At 43.0% G+C, this 23458-nt stretch overlaps 1 protein-coding gene across 11 annotated transcripts in view; it reads right to left on the bottom strand.

Moving 5' to 3' along the window:
- ABHD6 (abhydrolase domain containing 6, acylglycerol lipase) overlaps positions 1-23458 on the bottom strand; it is a 104690-nt gene that overhangs the window by 19463 nt on the left and 61769 nt on the right. For 9 of the 11 annotated variants that reach the window (XM_084988773.1, XM_084988772.1, XM_084988769.1 and 6 more), the window contains one exon: positions 6610-6762. The exons of 1 other annotated variant lie outside the window; for it this stretch is intronic. In XM_084988773.1, the coding sequence (XP_084844899.1) occupies positions 6610-6728 (119 nt within the window). In that variant the 5' untranslated portion in view covers positions 6729-6762. Of the gene's footprint in view, positions 1-6609; positions 6763-22852; positions 22881-23458 lie in introns of those variants that run through there. One more of the 11 variants, XM_021069090.2, reaches the window with a different exon arrangement.

Raw genomic sequence — 23458 nt, 5'->3', positions numbered from 1 at the left:
AAGGTGGAGTAGAAACTGAGGCCCTGTTTTGGGGTGTTATCCCCTGTCTTCAGGGCTTGGGAAACTTAGTCCCCTTGCTGGGCCCAGGGGATCACTCAGACACCAGGACTGGCCTTCATTCCAGTGTTACTGTGACTTAAAGAAGCTATTCATTCTTGAGTGTTGGATTTTGATGGAGTTGACTGTTTTTATTTTTTTTATTACTTATTTATTTATTTTTTTGCTTTTTTAGGGCCACGCCCACGGCATATGGAGGTTCCCAGGCTAGGGGTTTAATTGGAGCTACAGCTGCCAGCCTACATCACAGCCACAGCAATGCCAGATCTGAGCCGCATTTGCGACCTGCACTACAGTTCATGGCAATGCTGGATCCTTAACTCACTGAGCGAGGCCAGGGATTGAACCTGCAACCTCACGGTTCCTTGTCGGAGTTATTTCCACTACACCACAATGGGAACTCCTGGAGTTGACTGTTTTTTTTAAGAAAAACTATTTGGATTTTTGTTGTAATGCATAATTTATGGTAACAAACATTTGATTTGGTATGGATATTATTTCCACTATGGTGGATAAGCTCAACAAAGATCATATGCCTTCCCTTGCTTTCCACCCCAAATATATTTTTCTTAGAGACTTTGAGAATGAGACCTTGTTTCTCAAGCATTATCTTATTAGTCCTCTGGTTTTATTCTTTACAACATATGGCAGCTGGTTGAAAGCTCAGCTTTTGTTGGTTACATAAGATTTGGCAGTGCTGGAGTTTGGCTGGAAATTGATTTCAATATGAAATTACCATCTAAACAAATTGAAATCTCTGCATGAAGAATCTCTCTAAGATGAAAGATAATTAATTCAGTCAGAGATTCACTTTGGTCTACTTTGCACCAAAGACGTAGCCGAGGCTTATAATAGCAAATAGCCTAAATGGACCAGCTTTTAACTCTGTGTGTAAAATAAAGGGAGAGGGAGATACAGTCACTTGTATCTGCACAGAAAAAGCATGGGAGCATATATAAGACACTATTAAGATGAGCATCTGGAGCTGAGGTGGGAAGTACTGTGAGAAGTAGGTGGAGAGGGAACAGTGGTGGGAGGGAGAATCCTAACGTTCCTTTTAGTACTTTTTCAGTGAATATAGTGCCTATTCAAAACATTAACAATATAATAAAACTGTCTAGCTTAACAGCTCTTCTATGACAAAACATGTATATTTCAAAATTCTAAATTATAACGTGGTAACATGGGTTTGCTCATTCATTCATATCCCAGCTCATTCATTTACTAACTATATAAAATCCTGAACTTCAATTTCCTCATCTATAATATGGGACTATAATATTCTAATGACGATATGATTAAGATTAAATGAGATAATCCATTATAAAGTTTGGTTCAATACCTGACACATGGAAGTATTTATTCTATTAACAGTGGTTTTACTATTACATGAAAAAGATTCTAATACATAAAATTCTAACTAAAAGTCTATTATATATTCTATTATATAAAAAAGACCAAAATAGATATTTCTCCAAAGAAGACAGACGGATGGCCATTAGGCACATGAAAAGATGCTCACCATTGCTAATTATTAGAGAAATACAAATCAAAGCTACAATGAGGTACCACCTCACACTCGTCAGAATGGCCATCATTAAAAAGTCTATGAATAACAAATGCTGGAGAGAGTATGGAGAAAAGGGAACCCTCTTACACTCTTGGTGGGTTCCACTATGGAAAACAGTATATAGAGGCTCCTCAGAAAACTAAGGATAGTGTTACCATATGATCCAGCAATCCCACTCCTGGGCACATTACCAGACAAAATTATAATTCAAAAAGACACATGCATCTCTATGTTCACAGTAGCACTATTCACAATAGCCTAGACATGGAAACAACCTAAATATCCATCAACAGAGTATACAGAAGATGTGATGTGATAAGTGTGTGTGTGTATGTGTGGTGTTGGGGGCTATGGAACACTACTTAGCCATAAAACAAGAACTTGCAGCAATATGGATGGACCCAGAGATGATCATACTAAGTGAAATAAGTCAGATAGAGAAAGACAAATACCATAAGCTATCACTTATATGTGGAATCTAAAATATGACACAGGAGTTTCTATCATGGTTCAGTGGTTAACAAACCCAACTAGCATCCATGAGGACATGGGTTTGATCCCCGGCCTCACTCAAGTGGGTTAGGGATCCGGTGTTGCCATGAGCTATGGTGTAGGTGGCAGATTCGGCTTGGATCTGGCGTTGCTATGGCTGTGGCGTAGGCCTGCAGCTACAGCTCTGATGACCCCTAGTCTGGGAACCTCCTTATGCCGTGGGTGCAGCCCTAAAAAGACAAAAGACAAAAGACAATAAGATAAAATAAAATATGACACAAATAAACCTATCTACAAAACAGAAATAGACCCACGGACAAGGAGAACAGACTTTAGGTTGCCAAGGGGGTAGGAGGTGGGAGTGGGATGGACTGGGAGTTTAGGATAAACATAGATGCAAGCTATTATATCTTGAATGGATAAGCAATGACATTGAACTGTATAGCACAGGGAACTATATCCAATTTCCTGCGATAGACCATGATGGAAAAGAAAATTAAAAAGAATGTGTATATATGTATAACTGAGTCACTTTGTTGTACAGCAGAAATTGGCACAATACTGTAAATCAACTATATTTTAATAAAAAAATTTTTTAAAAGACTGTCTTGCTTAATTGGCTCTTTGCTTTTCCCACCTATTTAAAAATTTTTTTGGAGTTTCTGATGTGGTACAGTGGGTTAAGGATCTAGTGTTGCTGTGGTATAGGTGGTAACTGCAGCTCAAAATCAATCCCTGGCCCAGGAACTTAGATGTGCTGTGGGCGTGGCCAAAACTAGGTTTATTAAATTCCATTAAAAAAACTGCTGGGATTTTAAATGAATATACATTGAATCTATAGATCATGGTAGGGAAATCTGACAGCCCCTGATGGACAGTCTTTGAACTCAAATATTGCCTATCCCTCCATTAAATTAGGTCTTTCAAATTTTCTCTAATACTTTGTAGTTTTCTGTATAAAGGCCTTGCACATTGTTCTTTACATTTATTCTTAGATATTATATTTGTAGATACTATGGTAAACAGTATCATTAAAAATTTTTTTCACTTTCTATTTGTTGCTATTATGGAAGCATTTAACTGATATTGCTTATTTATCTTGTATTTAGCAATCATGCCAAATTCACTTTTTTTTTTTTTTTGGCTGAGGCCACAGCACGTGAAAGTTCCCAGACCAGGGATCGAACTGCGCACCAGCAGCGACCCAGGCTACCACAGTGACGCCAGATCCTTAACCCGCTGTGCCACAAAAGAACTCTTTGAATCAATGTTTTAATTCTAACAAATTATCTACAGATTCTTTTGGGCTTTCAGTGTACACAATCATGACACCTGAAACAATGTCAGTTTTATTTCTTCTTTTCCAATTCTTATTGCCTTCTTTGTCTTATAGGTATGAATTTCTTACCTCGATAGCACAAACAAGTTTCTTTCGGAAAACAAAATCTTTAAAAATTTCAGTCTCTTTCATTCTGTGAAAAATTTTGATGGTTTACACTGGGAAAACCAGAGCGGCCCCTGATGTGACCCAGCTCCAGCATGGCTCTCTGCAGACTCGCACCCAAGCCACCAGCGCTTCCTGCAGGAATGACCAGAGGCAACAGTGCTGTGGAAGGGGGCCCCATGCTCCAGGGGCACCTAGACCCAGAAGAGCTGCTCTGAAGACGGGCTGTGGTCTACTGGGGACACTGCTCCTGTGCCCTGAAGGTGCTCAGGAGACCCAGAGGGAAGTCCAGGTAAGAGCAGCCCTGAGGCCTCCCTCACACCCTTATGCTCTCACAACAGGGTAGCCACCTCTACTGCCTGCTGTTCCTGTTCGTGTCACAATCCTAAACATTAAACTGAGGAAGCCACAGGTTTACAGGGTCAGCCCATGGATGGTCCTCACAGGCAGCTGAATAAATGAAGGCCTTTGGAGGAGTAGCTGTAGTTAAGGGGTTTAAGTGACTCACGGTAAAGCTGCTTAGGATATGACAATCACTGTGTGAGTGTCACTTGCGGTGAGGTGATTTGAAGGAAAGGACTATGTGTTTCAGTGGGGTGTGGGGGAAGTACTCCTGGAATCCCTGTGGCTCTGCAATGCATTATGGGCTCTGCGACTATAATCACGACCCCCACGCCAAATGCTACCCAGCATAATCCGAAAGGATTTCTAGGATTTTCATCCTCCCCAGCCAACTGGGTTTCTTCCTGCCTCTGTGGCTGAGTCCACAAAATAAAGAGCATTGTGTTCATCCCCCAGCCACAGCTCAGAGCCACAGCTCTGACAGGCATGGGCAGGCTTTAAGGTCACATGCATCTGTCTTGGCAAAGAGTAAAGGACTGAATGTTTTTTGTGGGGCTTTTCTGGGTTTTGAGGGTATCACTTGTTAATAAAAATGATCTGTTTTGTAGTGTTATTCATAATAACCCCAAAGTAGAAACAACACCGATGTCCACTTGGCTACATAAAATGTGGTGTAACCATACAGTGGACCACTATTTGGCCATACACACTGTAGCATGACTGAGCCTTGAAAAGGGAAAGAAGCCAGACACAAAAAGCCACAAATCACATGATTTCATCTATATGAAATGTCTACAACAGGCAAATCCAAAGACACAGAAAGCAGATTACGCACTGCCAGGAGATGAAAGGAGGGGAAAACTGGGAGAGACAGCACACAGTTATGTGTGTTCTTTTGGGGGAGACAGAAATACTCTGAACTAGAACACCACACTGTGGCTATGTTAAAACCAATTAGTTGTACACCTTAAAATGGTGCAATTAAATTAACGTGAAAAAATTTTGATTCTATGAATTTTAACTTGAAAAAGTGAACTATTTGCTGTGAAGATATTTTTCTCTTGAAAGATCAAGATCAAAATTATTCTGACACTCTGACTCGAAAAGCCTTCTCAGTGATGGCCCAAGGAACTTGGGAGTGGGGGAACTGTGTAGCACAACGGCTGGTTTCCGCATGCAGTAGGTGGAATTAGCCTTTATATAATCACACCTCTGTATGTAGCCACAGCCATGGTTACGGGCCACATCACTGAACTGTGTTCTCTCCTTCAATTTGATTTGTTTAAGAAAAACGACATTTGCATACACAGGTACACAGTGCCTCTGCAGAGCGGAGAGAGGCACACCACTCTGGTCTCTCACGTCAAGGGCCACACGGGAGCCTTGGCCCTAAAGGAGTCCTGCTGCCGGAGCATTGAGGGCAATGGCATTTAAGCAGGCAGAGTTTTAGCTTTGTTAATGCGTAAGTAGGTCCAGGGAGACCCTGTGAAGGGGCCATCACTTCCTCCTAAGAGAGTGAAAGATAAAAGCTCAAGTCTGTTCAATCAGCTTCTTTTCAAGGATCAGAGCCTGGCTGGCAGGCGGAAAATTCCACACGCTAATGAAACAAAAGGGAGCCCGAAGGGAGGGCAGATAAAGGGCACAGGCATAACCTCCCTGCCTTCTCTTTGGGCATAGAAGTTAGTCCCAACTTCCAGAAGTCTCAGCTAGGTTTCAGTGTCAGTCCCTGTGGCACAGAGAGGAACCAGGTCTACTGTGGTGTTTCCTCCATCATGGGGTGCGTGGGGGCGGGGAGCGGAGAGGGGTGATTTTATTTGGTAAATAGACAGTGGCATGCAAAGTCACTGAAGCATGTCATGAGAAAGCTTCTTTCTTTTCAACTGTTAACCTTCTGAAATCCATCAAGGAGAAGGGCTCTATTCGGGGTGCTGCATCTTTCACACATCTCACACTTTGTAACAAAGAGAAAGGAGACTGAGAGTCTTTGCAATGCAATGGTATCGAGGCTAGAAGCTAAGAACGTAGTTTAACGGTGCTGTGGTCATTTTTACTTTTTCATATAAATTTCCTATTTATGACAAGTATAAGCAAGCTTTCCATGTAAGGCAGTGATATTTATATCACTCTCAAGTTGATTTAAGGTTTTTAAAAAAAGTCACTTACTCCAAGGAAAATGCAAAAGAAAAGTAGACGTGAGGTGCAGATAGAGCAAGAATCGTAAGGGTGATACAGAGCGAGAGAAGTCTGGGAAACTTCTTTTTCTTTCTGCCACTTTATTAATGAACACATTTAGTACAAATTTAAAGCCATTCTATCCTTCCCATGCTATCTCCATTGTCCTGTTCTTTCTAAGTCATTTTTTAGGGCCTACCACTGCACCTGTCAGGACATCACTGGATCAGAATCTAATGACCAAGAAAAACCATATGAATTCCCACATATACACACAGAACCAGTGACTCTGTGAGTGAGGGAGGCCTCCTGAACAAAGACACTATCAGAAATCTGGAAGAATTTACCTGGTGAGAAACTACCACCATTATTCTTCAGGAACACTCCCAATGTTCAGAAAAGGATGTCTTCCAACTTCTCTGTGTTTGAAATATTTCATGATAAATGTTAAACAGCCACAACCAAAAAGACAAACAGAGAAGACGATGAGATCCTGATACTCTTGAAAGCTTCAATTATATAATTAACTTACCAGTAATAGATTCTTATCAGCGCTGAAGGCCACAGGAGAAATGAGGCTACAAATGCCAGGATCGGGATGGCCAGCGTCCCACCCGCGATCACAAACATGTTAACCACGTCAAGATCCATTCTGCTCTTGGGAGCTGGCTGACACCTGCAGGGACTGAAGTTAATGACAGTAATGAAACTCAGACTCAGGGGCAAGGTGAAGAAGAAAAGAGAACAGAGAAGTGAACAACACAGAAGGAGGGTAAGGAATGAGAGGAAACAAGTAGGAAGTGCTTTTAAAAAATCCAAACAGGTGGAGTTCCCATTGTGGCTCAGTGGAAACAAATCTAACATCCATAAGGATGCAGGTTCGATCCCTGGCCTCGCTCAGTGGGTTAAGGATCTGGTGCTGCCATGAGCTGTGGTGTAGGTCACAGACATGGCTCGGATCTGACATTGCTGTGGCTGTGGTGTAGGCCAGTGGCTACAACTCCAATATGACCCCTGGCCTGGGAACTTCCATGTGCCTTGGATGCAGCCCTAAAAAGACCAAAAAAAAAAAAAAAAAAAATTCCAAACAGGGAGTTCCTGTTGTGACTCAATGGGTTAAGAATCTGACACAGTGTCTGTGAGGATGCAGGTTTGATCCCTGGCCTCACTCAGTGGGTTAAGGATCCGGCAGTACAACACGGCTTGGATCTGGTGTTGCTGTGGCCATGGCATAGGCCTGCAGCTATAGTTTCCATTCGACACCTAGCCAGAAAGCACCATATGCCACAGGTGTGGTCATACAAAGAAAAAAAAATCCAAATAGGCAGGACATATAAATGCAATGAGGACTCCTTGAGATAATCTTACATTTTTTTTAAGCTATAAAGGAAATTTGGGGGACAACTGGGGAAATTTGAGTAAGGACTGGATATTAGATAACATTAATGTATCAGAGAGTGTGGTAATGAAATTGTGGTAATGCTTTTGTAAGAGAAAGTCCTTGTTCCTAGGAGGTATCTGCTGAAGTATTAACAGATAAACTACAGTAATATCTGCTACTCACTTTTATTTTTATTTTTGTCTTTTCTAGGGCTGCATCTGCAGCATATGGAGGTTCCCAGCTTAGAGGTCTAATCGGAGCTGTAGCCACTGGCCTATGCCAGAGCCACAGCAACGCCAGATCCGAGCTGCATCTGTGACCCACAGCTCACAGCAATGCCAGATCCTTAACCCACTGAGCCTGGACAGGGATCAAACCTGCAACCCCACAGTTCCTAGTCAGATTCATTAACCACTGAGCCATGACAGGAACTCCTGCTACTCACTTTTGAAAGTTGAGGAGAGAAAAAGTGTGTGTGTATGTGTAGAGGAGGGAGAAATAGATAGTAAATGGTAAATCCAATGGTAAACTTCAACTTTCAAAGGTTTGCAATTTTTAAAGATTAAAAGTTAAAAGTTAGGGAGGACAGAAGACCTGAAAGAAAGAAATGAAAAAAATGCACATGTACACATGAATGCTTATCTAGTGACAGCATATCACTGGAAGATGTATAAGATACCAGAAACAGAGTTGCATCTGAGATAGGGAATCGGGTGAGTGTCAGGGATAGAGAGACACTTGCTTTTCATGGTCTATCTTTTAAAATCTTTGCTTATTTATTATGTACATGTATAGAGTACACAAAAAAGAAGGAGCATACAATAAAATGTTAGGAGGGAACACACAAAAACAGCAGAGTTTTCAGTGTACTTTCTCCACCTCCCCCTTAATGGCTGCACCCATGGCATATTGAGGTTCCCAGGCTAGGGGCTGAATCAGAGCTGCTGCTATTGGCCTACACCACAGCTATAGCAATGTGGGATCTGAGCTGCATCTTCAACCTACACCACAGTTCATGGCAACATTGGATCCTTAACCCACTCAGTGAAGCCAGGGATTGAACCTGCACCCTCATGGATACTAGTCAGGTTCTTAACCCACTGAGCCACAAGGGAAACTCCTCAGTGTACTTTCTGCTCTCTTCCTGAAGACCTGGCAGACACATGTGAAGGCTAGAATGTGAGCTCCAGGAGGGCAGGGACTATATCCCCAGCACCCAAACTAGGGCCTGACTTATTTTTAGGCGCTCCAGAAATCACCACTGGATTAGAGTTCTCTACCCAGTCCTATCTCATGAACTTACAACATGTGTTTTGTTTTGTTTTGTTTTTTCATAGAACAAAAAATAATTCTAATTCAAATCATCATCCTCCACAATAGAGAAAACAATTATTGAGAGGACCTGTGAGTCAGGTATGGCCCTTTGCCACCCAAGGATTCTCAGTCACTTGTGTTCCCTTGTGCATTTCACCAACATAATGAAGAACCTTCTTCAAGAAAAAGCAAACATCTAGCAAATCATGGTCTTCCTTCTATTTCCTGTGAAATGGAGAACTCTGTCCTATACACCTCCATCAACTGATATGCATTTCAATTTTACGATTTCATGATGGCACAGTACGATCTCACAACCACTGAGTACAAGGCTCAGCAAACTTTTCCTGTGAAGGGCAGATGATAAATACTTCAGGATTGTGGGCCTATAGGGTCTATGTTGCAACACCCTTGTAGTGAGACAGCAGTCATAACAACATGTAATGAATGGGCATGACTATATGCTAATAAAATTTTATCGTAAAAAAAAAACAAAAAAAAAACAGGCTTCTGGTTGTAATTTGCCAACTCATGACAGAACACACCAACTCCATCAAACAGGCAAGGTGAGTGTTTCATCCTCTATTCATAGGCTGAGGAAAGTAAGGCACAGAGAGGTTAAATAACTTGCCCAAGGTCACTCAGCTGGTAGAGTCATGCTTATAAAGCAGGTTTCTGACGTGGATCCACTCCCTCTGCACCTAGCTCCACTTTGTCTCATTTTTTTCAAATAGCCTTTTCCCAGTCTTTGTAACCTCCTTGCTGTTAAATTCCCATACTCATCACTCCTAATTTCTCCATGAAGATGTGATGTTTCCATTTAGATGTTTTGTCTCTTGGGAGAGATTTGGTAAAACAGGTCTCTCAGTCTAGAGGGGGAGGCAGATACATCTGTAGCTGGTTATATGGTTTCATACACACTCTACCTGGGGTCAGCCCTGAGTCTGCAGTAATGAAAGCTGCCACTATTTTTTACGGACAGAAACACTATTTTTTTTTTCTTTCCATTTTTTGGCTGCCTTGCAGCATATGGAGCTCCCAGGACAAGGATCAAATCCAAGCCACAGTTGTGGCCTATGCCAGCGCTGTGGCAATGCCGGATCCTTAACCCACTGTACCAGCCCAGGGATCAAACCTGCCTCCCAGTGTTTCAGAGATGCTGCTGATCCAGCTGCACCAGAGCAGGAACTATTTGTCTCTGTTTCTTTCTTTCTTTCTTTCTTTCTTTTTTTTCCCCTGCTTTTTAGGGCTGTACCTGATATAAATGGAGGTTCCCAGGCTAGGGGTCTAATTGGAGATACAGCTGCTGGCCTACACCACAGCCACAGCAACTCAGGATCCGAGCCGTGTCTATGACCTACACCACAGCTCACAGCAACACCGGATCCTTAACCCACTGAGTGAGGCCAGGGATTGAATCTGCAACCTCATGATTCCTAGTCGGATTCGTTTCTGCTGTGCCATGACAGGAACTCCCTGCCCCTGTTTCTGATTCAACTGTGCTCTCAGTTTCTCAGTCACTGTGAATATTTTATCTAGCACACTTTCTTACTAGCCTCTTTCTCCTTCTAGAACCAGAACTCATTAAGGGTAGGAAAATTCACACATGTCCTTTTTCAGTGCCTAGAACAGCCCAGGACACAAATAAGGTACAAATGAATTAATGAAAATCAAAGTTACAAAATGGGCTCTATCCTGTTTATTTTAGGGACAACCATTCCTAATGATACAACTTTTTCCTCTTTCAGTAATTACAAAACTCCCCAGAGGAGTCACTATTTAATGCTGCACACAATTTCCGATGCTAAAAAGGCCCCACTGTCCATGGATAAGCAAATTAATCGCAGAGTGAAGGGAATTTCACAAATCTGTTTGATATTGTGGGTCGCAAAAGAGTTTATGAAGATGGGAACTGTCAGATTCAAGAGGACTTTTCCCCATAACATAAAGTCCTTAAAAACTGCTGAGGGTCACCTCGAATTCTGATTCCTGAACTGCAGCAAGTTAATTACATGATGTTCCTTTAAGACTAGGAATTAGAACATTTTATGCCCAAAGCCATATGTGCCACAGATGCTGACATTAGAGATGGCAGCCCCAAAATGAAGTCATAATCATCAAAAACTAAGGCTTCGGCAACACCTGCTACAGACATCACAGTCAGGTTGGCGGAAGGTTTCATCTGGCTCTGTCCTCCATTTAATAGCAGAATAAAGTCTTCAATAAGGAGCTTTTATGCAGCATCATCAATTTAGCAAGGCTTGTTCTTGTTACAGAGACTCCTGCATAATTTGATGGATGAGGTCAAATACTGACAGGCCCTGAGTAAGACACTAATGCTTTCTCAGTTTTCTACAAAGAGCTGGCAAGTATTCCTACCTCTTCAACATCCTTCATTTTAAAAAGGACTTGTCCCAGGCTTCCTTTAAAAAGGAACCTTGCTGGGGTTTGTTAACAGGATGTTCTATGGGCCCAAGAGGGAAGCTGGACACCACAGAAAAACTGAAGCCTTGTAAACCCAGAATCACCGATGACTGAAAATCAACTAAGAGGTAGAGCATGGAGTTTCCCACAGCCTATACAACAGGGTCCATAAACTGATGTTTGCAAAATGACTTAAGGTAGTGAGAGAGTACCCAAGGCTACACTCCATCAGGTAACAATGACATATATTCTGAGAAAGGCATCTCTTTTCAGTTCTTTGCCCACCCTGCTTGGGTCAAAGAGAAACTCTCAGTATGATTAATAAATAGTTTTCTAACCCTTGAGCCTCCTACAGGCAATAGTATCCAGCTATTTGATAACACTGTTTCTTTGTGTTGATTTTTATGGATATTTTCACTTTATGACAGTGATGCAATTAAGTTAAAAGAAGGACATGGTTTAAAGAAAAATCCTGGGAGTTCCTATTGTGGCTCAGTGGGTTAAGAACCCAACATAGTCTCTATGAGGATGCAGGTTTGATCCTTGGCCTTGCTCAGTGGGTTAAGGATCCTGCATTGCTGTGAGCTTCAGTGTAGGTCACAGATGCGGCTCAGATCTGGTGTTGCCATGGCTGAGGCATAGGTCAGCAGCTGCAGCTCTGATTCAGCCCCTAGCCTGGGAATTTACATATGCTGCAGGTGTGGCCATAAAAAGAAGAAAAAAAGAAGAAGAAAAACGCTAACTAAATGATACATGGATCTGGTGAACATCATGGTGGTGACAGATGAATGGCTGCCACTGCGCCATTGATGGGCACCAGGCCGGGGGTGGTGCTCTGGCTGGCTCTCTCCTACCAGGCTCTTCCACACACTGGCTGTGAGACCTTGGTTTCTCATCTATTAATGAGAGCATTCATCCAAAATATCTCTTCTGTCTTTTCCTACTGTGGTGTCTGAAATTATGCCAGACAATTAAACAGTAGGATCTGACTTGCTCCCATGAGAATCTTTTTTTTTTTTTTCTTTATAGAGCCACACCTGTGGCATATGGAAGTTCCCTGGCTAGGGGTTGAACTCGGAGCTCTAGCTGCCGGCCTACATATACCACAGTCACAGCAACACAGGATTTGAGCCGTGTCTGTGACCTACACCACAGCTCATGGCAATGCCGTGTCCTTAACCCACTGAGCGAGGCCAGAGATGAAACCCGCATCCTCATGGATACAGGTCAGTATCAATGTGGCTCGTTACCACTGAGCCACAATGGGAACTTCCTCCCACAAGAATTCTGTTCCATGTTACATTTTCCCCAGAACCTAAAACAGTATCTGGGAAATATATGGTGTTTAATAACAGCTGAATAGATTGAAAAAGAAAAATGCACTCATGTTACATATCTGTTGTGTCAAGTGAAACACCCTAGCATTAAAGACAGTGACTTCAGTTGGCTTAGCAGCACAGTGTGACTCAAGGGGACCTCAGGAAGGACAACTGGCCTTTATGGCACCAGGGAGAGTAACACACACTGCCATGCCAGGCTTACCACGTGGCCATCCCCTGTTACTATTCAAGCTGTGCCTTTATCTCTGAGCACAGGGACAAAGATTAATAGGATAGAGGATATATCAGTGGGTCCAGATAAACCCTGGACTCATGTTCATAAATTTAGTCTGGGATTAGAGGTCAGGCACAATGTGTCACAATGTCTTTTAATGTTCTCACTGATTTTGAAAACCCATGATCCTGAGTTCTGATACCTTAATCTTAAGGTATAAAGAAAAATTTTAAGAATAAATAGACTGTAAAACACTTTCATAGCATCTTGCCTTCCCCTAGACATCTACTCACTTTCCATCAAATTTGACAAACTAAAATCCTGATCTCTTCAAAATAATGATCATAACAACAATAGCAGCAACAATAATGACTATGGCCACTATCACCATAGCCACAGACAGATAATCAACAGCCTGTATCTATTAGCTGCTGATGCCAGGCCCTGGGTAGGCTGTTCATATACATCCACTTATTTTATCCCTCGCAATATTGTGAAGAGGAAGCATTTCTCCCATTTTAAAGTGGAGAAACCGAGGCTTAAAGAAGTTAACAAATGCCCCCAAGGTCACTGGGCTTGTGCGTGGCATGAGCTGCATTTAAAACAAAACCTTTTAGGTGTTCTCAGTTTGTGGCACCTTTGCCTTCTTTCAGCACTTGCTACGCAGATATTTGTTGTGTATCAGTTACACAAAAGGCACAGAGTTCAGTGTCACCACCAACATCCTTTGCACTTCTCTAGAACTATTCTAAGAGCAAGTAACATATGAACTTAACAAATTAAAAAAAAAAAACTAACCAGTACTGCCTTTAATTTTTTTCTTTAATTCTGCATTATGAAACTTTTTTCCACAGTGTTTCCCAATAAGAAAACACTAAGTTCTTGAAATCTGAGTAAAATATCCAAGCTGTTAAATATTGCCACATCTACTCAACACTGATTTCAAAACTAGGTTCTTACAAAGATAAACCAATTCCTCAAAACTATCACGAGTGATCAACAGGTAAAAAAGACATGAAGACACTAAGATTGTCTTGTGTGGAAGCCCCAGGATTGATGAGAGAATAATTTGAAAAATGAGCAGTTCTAACTCCTTGTCATAGTTATCTTCTCCATCATGGAGGGAAACGACAGTGAAAGTTCCAAGGAAGCAGTTAAGCTTGCCCAGTCATCACTGAAAGTATGGCTGACCCTAGATCACTGCCATAAGGTGCTTCTGGCCTTGTCTCCTCCCCACCCCAGCTGAGCTCATTTCTCCTCTGTACTTTTTGCAACTCTGACAGCCCTGCTATTGAAATAAGTCATGAAGGTGAGAGTTCCTGACCTGGTTCCTGAAATGCTCCGCTCCCTCTCTTACCTGGATATTCCCATGAGCTCTCATCATTGTCTTCCTTGGAGAGCTTGCCGTATCTGTATCCTTCACCATTTCCTCCTATCAGAAACTCAAAAATCAAGATACCTGGGTAGGATGTCCTTCCAGGCTTTTCCAAAAGACTGCTTAACTACCCTCGTGACCCAAAAGTCCTACAATATCTCAGGTACATCGCTCCCCTTCTCTTGACTTTTTGATTTCTGCCAATGGTATCCCCACCAGCCTGGCCTCCCAGACTCCTTCGCATCCTTCACTCTTCCTCCTTACTCGCTACTCCTGTCTCGCAATGGTGGGGAGGTGCCAGCAATAGAGCCAACTTGTCTGAATCCAGACAAACCGCACAGCTCACACGTGGCTATTTAAATTAATTAAATAAAATTCAAAGTTCAGTCCTTCAGTTACATCCATCACATCACAAATGCTTGAGTGTCACGTATGAAAAGGAGCTGCCATGTTGGATAGCACAATTTTAGGAGGTTTATATCCCCAAAAGTCTCTTGCAACCAATTCCTTTGGTTTAACATTTACTAGGAATGTCAAGGGGGGAAAGAAACATTACTACCAGACCAGGTGTAAAACTTTGTATGAGTCAGACTGCAGCTCCCTCCCACCACACTGGGTCCAGGTCCTTACCTCCTCCTGTTCCCACTGTCTCATCAGTCCTCCCACCACCAGCTGCCAGAAGCATCTTTTCAATTCACAGCAGGGACTGGGGGTTCTGGTCTGGTGTGAACTCTGACCACTTCATAGGATCCCAACTCAGCTTCCTGGTCCCACACCTCCACCCGCACCCCAAATGTCCAACTCCCATTCCCACACATGCCCCGCACAGCCTCACGCTTTGCCTTTCTCACTCTGACCCCCTGGTTGGCTCACTCTCTAACCTGCCTGCCTGACAAACCCCTCTCCACCTTCAGGGATGACTTAAGTGTCACGCTCCCCAGGAAGGCATCCTGGTCCCCAGAGGCCAGGTCTTCTCCCTTCATCTCAGAGCTCTGCTCTGGGCACAGACTCCAAGAACCATTTCATAATGGGCTTTTGGACACATATCTTGAGCTTTATTTAAAAAATCTTCAGTTGCCCAATCCCCTCCCACTAGACCTGCTGAACCAAATAAAAGCCCCGTCTCCCAACTGGCTGGCCTGTGGAAAGTTGTCAGGATCTTACACGGTAGCCCCAGTTTCATCAGGGGGCTGTCTTTGGGAGTGGGAGAGGTGTAATCTATGGTGTTAAAAATCAATACTCACTCTTCAAAGACTTAACCCTAACCCTAACCCTATACTCACTCTTCAAACCCTAACCCTAACCCTAACAGCCTTCTTTCCCAACTGCTACTGGCTCTGGCAGAAGCTGAAAATGAGACTCTGGAATCACAGGAAAGAAAATGACAAAGTATTAAATCATATTAGGGAATATGAATGAAGTGCTAAGAGCCGGCAAAAATGCTGACTTGCTGAAGGCGGAGAGCTCTCCTGGGCACAGGCAAAGTGCAAATACGCTATGGCTTGTAGTTGCCTCTGATTCAGGTGACCTCACCCATTTAAGCAACAGGCACAAAGGGCAGGGAACGTGGGATAAAGATAGGAGGGTGTGGGGGAGGGCAAAGTAGGAATGTGTGAGGACAAAGCATGGGAGCGACCTGGGGATTTAGAGGCCACATGCGTGAGAAAGGCAACAAGGAGAACAGACACACGGGTAAGAGGGGGTTCTGGAGGCTTCAAACTCAACTAAGACCGTCAAATAAAGATTGAAACTCTCCTTCTCCATCTGGAGTTAGGGTTACCTAAAAGTTGTACTCAGAAAGGAATGAGAGGAAGGTGAAAAATGAATATAATATTTCTACTAGAGTGGCTAGCAAGAAGGGACCACAAAGCTCAAAACCAGGGCTGGGTAGGGAGTTCCCTTTGTGGCTCAGTGGTAATGAACCTGACTAATATCCATGAGAATGTGGGTTCGATTCCTGGCCTCACTCAGTGGGTCAAGGACCCGGCTTTGCCATGAGCTATGGTGTAGGTCACAGACGAGGCTCAGATCCTGTATTGTTGTGGCTGTGGCATAGGCTGGCAGCTGCTGCTCCCATTTGACATCTAGCTTGGGAACTTCCATATGCTGCGGGTGCGGCCCTAAAAAGACAAAAACAAAAATAAACAAAAAACCCCACAAAAAACAGGGCTGGACAGAGCAGAGATGTTGACAAAGGCACTGAGTTCCGAAGAATAAAGAGACAGATAGACAGGTAATGGAGGGTAAATCTGCAAAACCTCTGAATTATTTCAGAGGGTCAATGAATTAAACATAAAAACACAATGAAAGTTTGAGAAGAAAACAGAATTCTTTGAAAACATCTTCACAGGGAAAGCCTTTCTAAATAAGATATAAAACCTAGGGGCTATAACAAAAAGATTCATAAGATGACTGCAAAAAAATGTTGTTCAATGTCTCCATGGCAAAAGATACCACTGACAAGATGAAATTTGGTCAGTATATATCAGAGGCAACAGACTAACAAGGGCTCCTACAAATCAATAAAAACAACAAGGAGTTCCTGCTGTGGCACAGTGGGTTAAGGATCCAACAAAATTCAATAGAAAAATCGGCAGGAGTTCCCGTTGTGGCGTAGTGGTTAAGGAATCTGACTAGGAAGCATCAGGTTGCAGGTTTGATCCCTGGCCTTGCTCAGTGGGTTAAGGATCTGGCATTGCTGTGAGCTATGGTGTAGGTCACAGAGGTGGCTCGGATCTGGTGTGGCTGTGGCATATAGGCTGGTGGCTATAGCTCCAATTCGACCCCTAGCCTGGGAACCTCCATATGCTGTGGAGCGGCCCAAGAAATGGTAAAAAGACAAAAAAAAAAAAAAAAAAAAAAAAAAAAAGAAAAGAAAGAAAAATCGGCAAACGATCTGAGTAGATTTTAATACAAAGGAAATACAGATGACTCTTCAACATATAAAAGGATGCTCAATCTCATTTACAAGAGGAATGAACACTAAACATACAAGGTGATGGTGATCTCTATCATACTGGCAAAGAACAAAAAGTGTAATAACAGACCATGCTGCTGAGGCTGTGGGGAAATAGACGTCCTCGTGCAATGTACAAATTCACATTCCCATCAATAAACTCTTACAGATGGCATTTTGACAAAATATGCAGCAATGTAAAATACTTAGCCTTGACCTAATCATCTAATTTCTAGGAGTTTATGTATGTTTATATCAGAACACGTGTGAAAATATGTGTGGGTAGGGTTGTTATCATATTCTTTATGACGGAAAAAGTTGGAACTCACATGCCCATGTATATATAGGGGATATGTTAAGTGATGCTATAGCTTTATAAAGAAGTATAATGTATAGCCATGAAATACAAATGAAATTAAATAAGCCAACAAGGCAGTTCTACTTGTTTCTATGAGTAAGGACTTTCAAGGTACACTGTGAACTCAAAAAAGCAAGGAACAGAAGAGAAGGGATAGAATAACATGTCTTGCATTGAGAGAAAGAGAAATATGCACGTTGGTGTTTAGATATATGTAAAATGTTTCTGGATGGATACATAAGAAACTGGTAATCATGGCTGAGGCTGGGAAGGGAAATTGAGACGCTAGGGGCAGAGACGAGAGAGACTTTTCACATAATTCTCCCGTACCTTTTGAATTGCTACCTGTGTGTACAGAGTTTGCCTATTTAATTAAGAAATACAATTCCTCAAATACAATGGTCCACCCTACACTGTCCAATACAGAAGCTACTAGCCACATATGGCTATTTAAATTTAAATGGATCTGAAGTTTCTGCTGGGGTGCAATGGGATAGGTGGGGTCTCTGCAGCACCAGGACACAGGTTCTGTCCTTGGTCTGGCACAGCGGCAGTGTAGGTCGCAACTGCGGCTCGGATCTGATCCCTGGCCCGGGAATTCCGTATGCCCTGGAGTGGCCAAAAGGAGAAAAAAAAAGAAGAAAAAAGAAAGAAAAAAAATTAAACTGATCAAAACTAAATGAAAATTAAAATTCAGTTCCTCAGCTGTACTAGCCCCATGCTCAACAGAAGTTCTATCTCCTGTATGGTGCTGGGAAAGGTACAGATAAGAGGATTCACATGGCCCTGTTTCATACCAAATCACTAGCAGCTGATTCCCTATGAGGGCTTTTGGTGGCAAACAGCCCAGCCTCCTTCCTGCCTCTGCCACCTGGGGCAGCACTGCGGGCAAGGAAACTCAGCCTAGCCAGGCTGGTCTGTGGAGAGAGAATCACAGAACCAGAAAATCCTGCTACCCAGTCCCCTGGAGAAGAGACACAACCAGAGGTGAGAGAGACAGGCAGATCAATCAAGGACTCAGCTGGAAGGCAGCGGGCTTATGTACCCCCATGGCATATCTTCTAAAAAGCAAGGCAATGAAACACTAGCCCACCACCTTCAAGCATCCCCCTCTGGGGTCAAGATATAGGCTGTGGTGATAGTCTGAAATAATCACTTGCTCGAAATCATGCTTAAAGCAAGAAAACCCTACAGAAATACAGGCCAGTCTCCTGCTGGATAAAAGAAGAGCCAAAAGCCACTTGACCCTTAACTTCCAAGGACCCCAAAGTCTTCAGACCCTCAGCTAGCCCAGAACAAGCTTTTATTCAAATGCTTCTTGATGAATTAGTGCAAATGCATGCACTGTCATCAGCTGAGGTCACCTCCCTAAGGTAAAGTGCTAGAATCACATAAGTGACTATTTTCCACTTGGCTGAAAGGAATTAAAATAACCCTCTACATGGGTGTGCAATAGCGAAGGCCTGAAATAGAACCTCAGTGCCCAAACACCCTCCCTTTGCTCAAATCTGTGCACCTAAGTAAAAGGAAGAACAAGGAGATTAAAGAGTCTTTGTCACTTCTAAAGGAGGGGAGGTTAGTCTACAGTATTTTCTAACTGCAGGGATAAAGCTGGTGTTAGAAAGGAGCCCTGTTATAAATAGCCGGCAGGTTCTATCAGGACAAGACTGCTGGCTCCCAGCACGAGGTCTAGCATTCAGAGCACTTCGTGAGTTCGTCCCTACCTTCCCTAGCCAGAATCTCTTCCCCAAAGGGCTCTGTAACCCAAGAAAATCAACATCAGAAAAAGGTGAAGCCATGCTCAAAATTTCTCGGGAGTAAAACACAATTATGCTTAGAACTTTACCCAAATAAGTAAACAAAAAATCAAAATCTGTCTATTCTAAAATGAAGAGTAAATATGGAACAAAAATTAAGTTATAACAGCCATCCTGTGCTAATTCTTACAATCTCATGCTGATTGCCTTATAGTATGGCAAGACCTTCAGTGCTACCAAACAGGGAACATTTTTGCAAAAATATTTTTCTTAATGATTTCCCAAGAGCCCCTCAATCCTTTGATTTTCAAGCCTCTCTCCTTCTCTCTTCATCAATTAACAGGTCTCTCATTGCCAGGCCCCCATCTATTACTGCCTTGACAGGTCAGTCAAGCAGCCCTCCAACAACCCTTGCTGTGATGTCAGTCTCTCACAAGACTTACATTTTCACTTTCCACGCTTTTCCTTGTATTTGTGAAATGTCCTTACAACCTGGGAGAGAGAGATGACCAAGATATGGATGTTCCTGGAGCCTATCTAGACACCAGGGTCAATTAACCTTCCCTCAGCCTCCCAGCCATTACTAACCTCGGCTTCCTGCCCCACACCCTTAGGTATTTTGTAGAAATACCTCTCCCTTGGCATTTGTGATCTGTGTCTTCTATTTCAGTAGTCATGAGAACACCAGCTGTACCTCCACTAGGCTGCAAGCTCCTTGAAGACAAAATTTACCACCTCTCTGCATCTGCCATAGCTCTCTAGTCTACACTGTGCCTCACCCTTGGTGGGGACTTAGTATGAAAAAATAAACGAGAAGCAGAAAAGTCATGAATCATAAGGGCTGCCCCACCAGGGCCAATGCAGGCCATTCCTTCACTGCTCATCAAGGACACCAACAAAACAAACATTTCCCATCAGAGCAGTGTAGCTTTAGAGGCTCTAGTCCATATAGGAAGCTGAGACCCAGACAGGTTAAGCAAGCTGCCCAATTGCACAAACCCCTTCCTTTCCTCTGCCCCAACCCACTGGTGGCTCACAGTGGCCCTCAGCTTGACATGAAGGCTATGTAGGATTTGGTACCTGCCCATCCCTCATGTGTCATCCTGTTCTATCACTCCCCACCCCCCTTCTTTCCCTGAATGATCTACAGTCCCAATGTGTCACGCTCCTTCACACCCCCACAACTTTGGCACACACCACCTCTCCCTGGCATGCTTTTTCTTCCTCCTGCCTGGTGAGCTTCGGCTCATCCTTCGTCCTGTTGTAAACAGGAGGCCCATCTGTAAATGCTCCTCTGAGGGACCAGCTGTGCAGTTCCATAACCTAGGTTCAAATCTCTGCTGTCACCGACTAGCTGTGTGACCTTGGCAGTCACTGAGCCTTTTAGAGCTTTGGTTTGAGTGGGGACAAAATGAAGTGATGCATGGAAATTGCTCAAAGCAGGGACTGGCAGACACTGGGTGCCCACTTTCATAGCTGGGAAGAGCTGGCCTGCCCTCCTGGGCAGAATCAGGCAGCCCTGGATCACCTCCATCTCCCTCAATGCCATCGTGCCTAGGTCTGTTCAGATGATTGAGTCTGTGGGCAGGTCCCCGTTGCTATCTTTATATCCCCAGAGTCTAGCCCCTAGCTCAGTTCCCAAACTTCATCACATCTAAGTCCTGAATCCTATGCTGGGTATATCACAAGGAAAACAGCCGTTACCAATAGCCAAAAAGCCATAGCTTCTAGAAAACAACCTAAAAGCAAGGTTGCTGTTATTCTGAGTAATTACTAACAAGAAGAGGATCTCAACCTGCGGCAGTGTGAGAACTTCTGCTCACATCTTCCACGGGCAGTGCTGTTTCCTGAATCAGCAATTTCCTTGGTGCAGCCCCAAATGCATCTAACCACAGGCAACAAAACCCTTCATGGCTTTTGGAATTGAAAAACCTGAAATATGATCAAGGATGTTTCTGAAGTTCCAGTTAAGGAGAATATATTGATCTTTTTTGAAGAGGCAACTACATCCAAGGTCAGGGAGGCCTTTGGTTTGCAAGAATTATGTCTAGATTAGGGTTTCTCAAACATAGCACAAGTGACATTTGGGGCCGGATTGATTTTTTGTTGTATGGGGGCTGTCCTATGCACTGCAGCGTAATGAACCTCTACCACAGGATAGAGGCTCCCAAGTTGTGACAAGCAAAATTGTCTCTAGATGCTTCCAAATGCCTCCCTAGGAGGAAAGCTGCCCTCGGTGGAGGAAGCAAGCCCATTCCACTCCAACCCTCGATTTATTACCACAGTACATCAGTCAGGAACATTTTCAGTCACTCATCAAATCTCCCTTGACATACTATCATCCAGGACTCAGGATTTTTTTTTTTTTTTTTTAAGGGCAGGATCTAGAAGGCATACCAGTGTGCACAATAACAGCCCCCAGGGAGCTTTTAAAAAATACAGATTCCTGGGCCCACCCTCAGAAATCTAAATTCAGATGGCCTGGGGCAGAGGCCAGGCACGGTATTTTTTAAAAAATTCTATAGATGGTTCTAACATGCAACCAGGAGATGCGCTTCCCAGAGACAACTGATTCCTCCCTCTCCTCCGTCCTTTGAATCAGGCAGTGTTAAAAGCCAGTGAGCCAAACAGCCAAAATGAGGCTAAGGGGATTTATTAACATTCTCATTCTTGATAATAGAACATCCTCTGCGCACTCCACATCTTGGCCTGCAGATGACTTGCCAGAAAGAAGGGAATTTAACCCCATAATCAAGTGGCTTTCCCAAGGCCTTATAGATCGAACAGTGCTATACCACAGAACTTTCTGTGCAGGGAGAAATGTTCTCTATTTGCTCTGCTTATTTCAGTAGCTGCTGGCCACGTGGCCCATGAGCACCTGAAATGTGGCTAGTTGTGACTGAAGAAGAGAATTTTGAATTTTATTTAATTTTAAATCATTTGAATTTAAATAGCCACATGTGGCTAGAGGTCACTGTAATGGACAATATAATATGTATTTACGTCCCTCAGGGTCACAGAAATAAAGTCCTATAGGCTGCTAAATCTCATAGAACTGTGAAATGTACAAAACTTTGTCTTAAAATACCTAAACTCAAGAGTCCCTGAATTATCAAACAGGATCCTAACTTATCCCAATAAAAAAATCAATTTAGAAGAAATTCTAAAATAATTTTTTTTCAACATGTAGAACTAGTTTCTCACCATATTCCAATCGTTTAGCTTTGAGGGGGACATTTCTGGCCCTTCTGAACATTCATCACTGTAATAATTGATCTACTCATCAAAACAACCAGAAGTTCGTAAAGAATATGACATAGGGAAGTTGATTTCCACTCTGAGCAGCTCACTAGTCTACTATGATAAAACACTCATTTGCTCTCCTTTCCTCCGAATCTAATCTTTGAATTGAACCTCTTACCCCCAAGATAGGCCCGAACACACACTGCAAACCAAGATCACCTCTAAGAGCAAGATTTTTTTCTATCATTAAGTTTCATAATCACTTAACTGCACAAACCACATTCACACATTCATTCTAGATCGTCAAAGAACTCAAAGCTAAAAACAGAGAGGAAATTTTATCTCTTATTGTAAAGGCAATGGGTGGTTTAGAGTTGAAGAAAGTCTCACAGATCTTTCAAAATAAAGCTTACCTTTTCTGAGTCCCAAGTCCTTTGACCCACCTCTAAGCAGTCAGAATAAGCCATATAGTAATGAGTTAATAATTATCTAGTAATTCAAAGTGGTGCTCACTCTTCATAATAGCTGGTGCCTACTGAGTGCTTACCACATGCTGGGTCCTGTGCTTTATTTTTTCCTAAATCTTACCACTGCCTTCTGAAGCAGGTGCTATTACCCAAAGGTGAGGCTCAGAGAGGTTAGGTAACTGGGCTCATGGCCACACAGCTACCAAATGGTAAAAGTGGGATTTGGACCCAAGTCACTCTGAATTTCTGGTGGGACTCCTTTGGGTTATGTACAAAAACAAACGTGTTATTATAACATTTGGTACCACACTGAGCCATTCTCCCTTTGATCACGTGCAGCTCACTGAAGGGAGTTTGGGGATAAGGGGTTCAGAAACCCTGAACTTGTCCTTACTTTGGAAAGCATCCTATCCCCCATGGACTTCTCTCTCTGTCCTGGGGCTTCACCAGGCAGGTGAGAAGAGGAGTCTTGGGTAACACTCCGGATTCTGCCAGCACAACTGCACCCAAGAGGACAAGGCAGATGTGTGCTACAGAACTTTCTAAACACCA

This window comes from Sus scrofa, chromosome 13, assembly GCF_054392235.1.
Source record: "Sus scrofa isolate SSC_HxYL_T2T_F1_AM1 chromosome 13, Sscrofa_HxYL_maternal_Yorkshire_Landrace_v2.0, whole genome shotgun sequence".
NCBI lineage: Eukaryota > Metazoa > Chordata > Mammalia > Artiodactyla > Suidae > Sus > Sus scrofa.
Note: the sequence above shows the minus strand (reverse complement) of the source record. Positions and strands in the feature narration are given on the sequence as shown.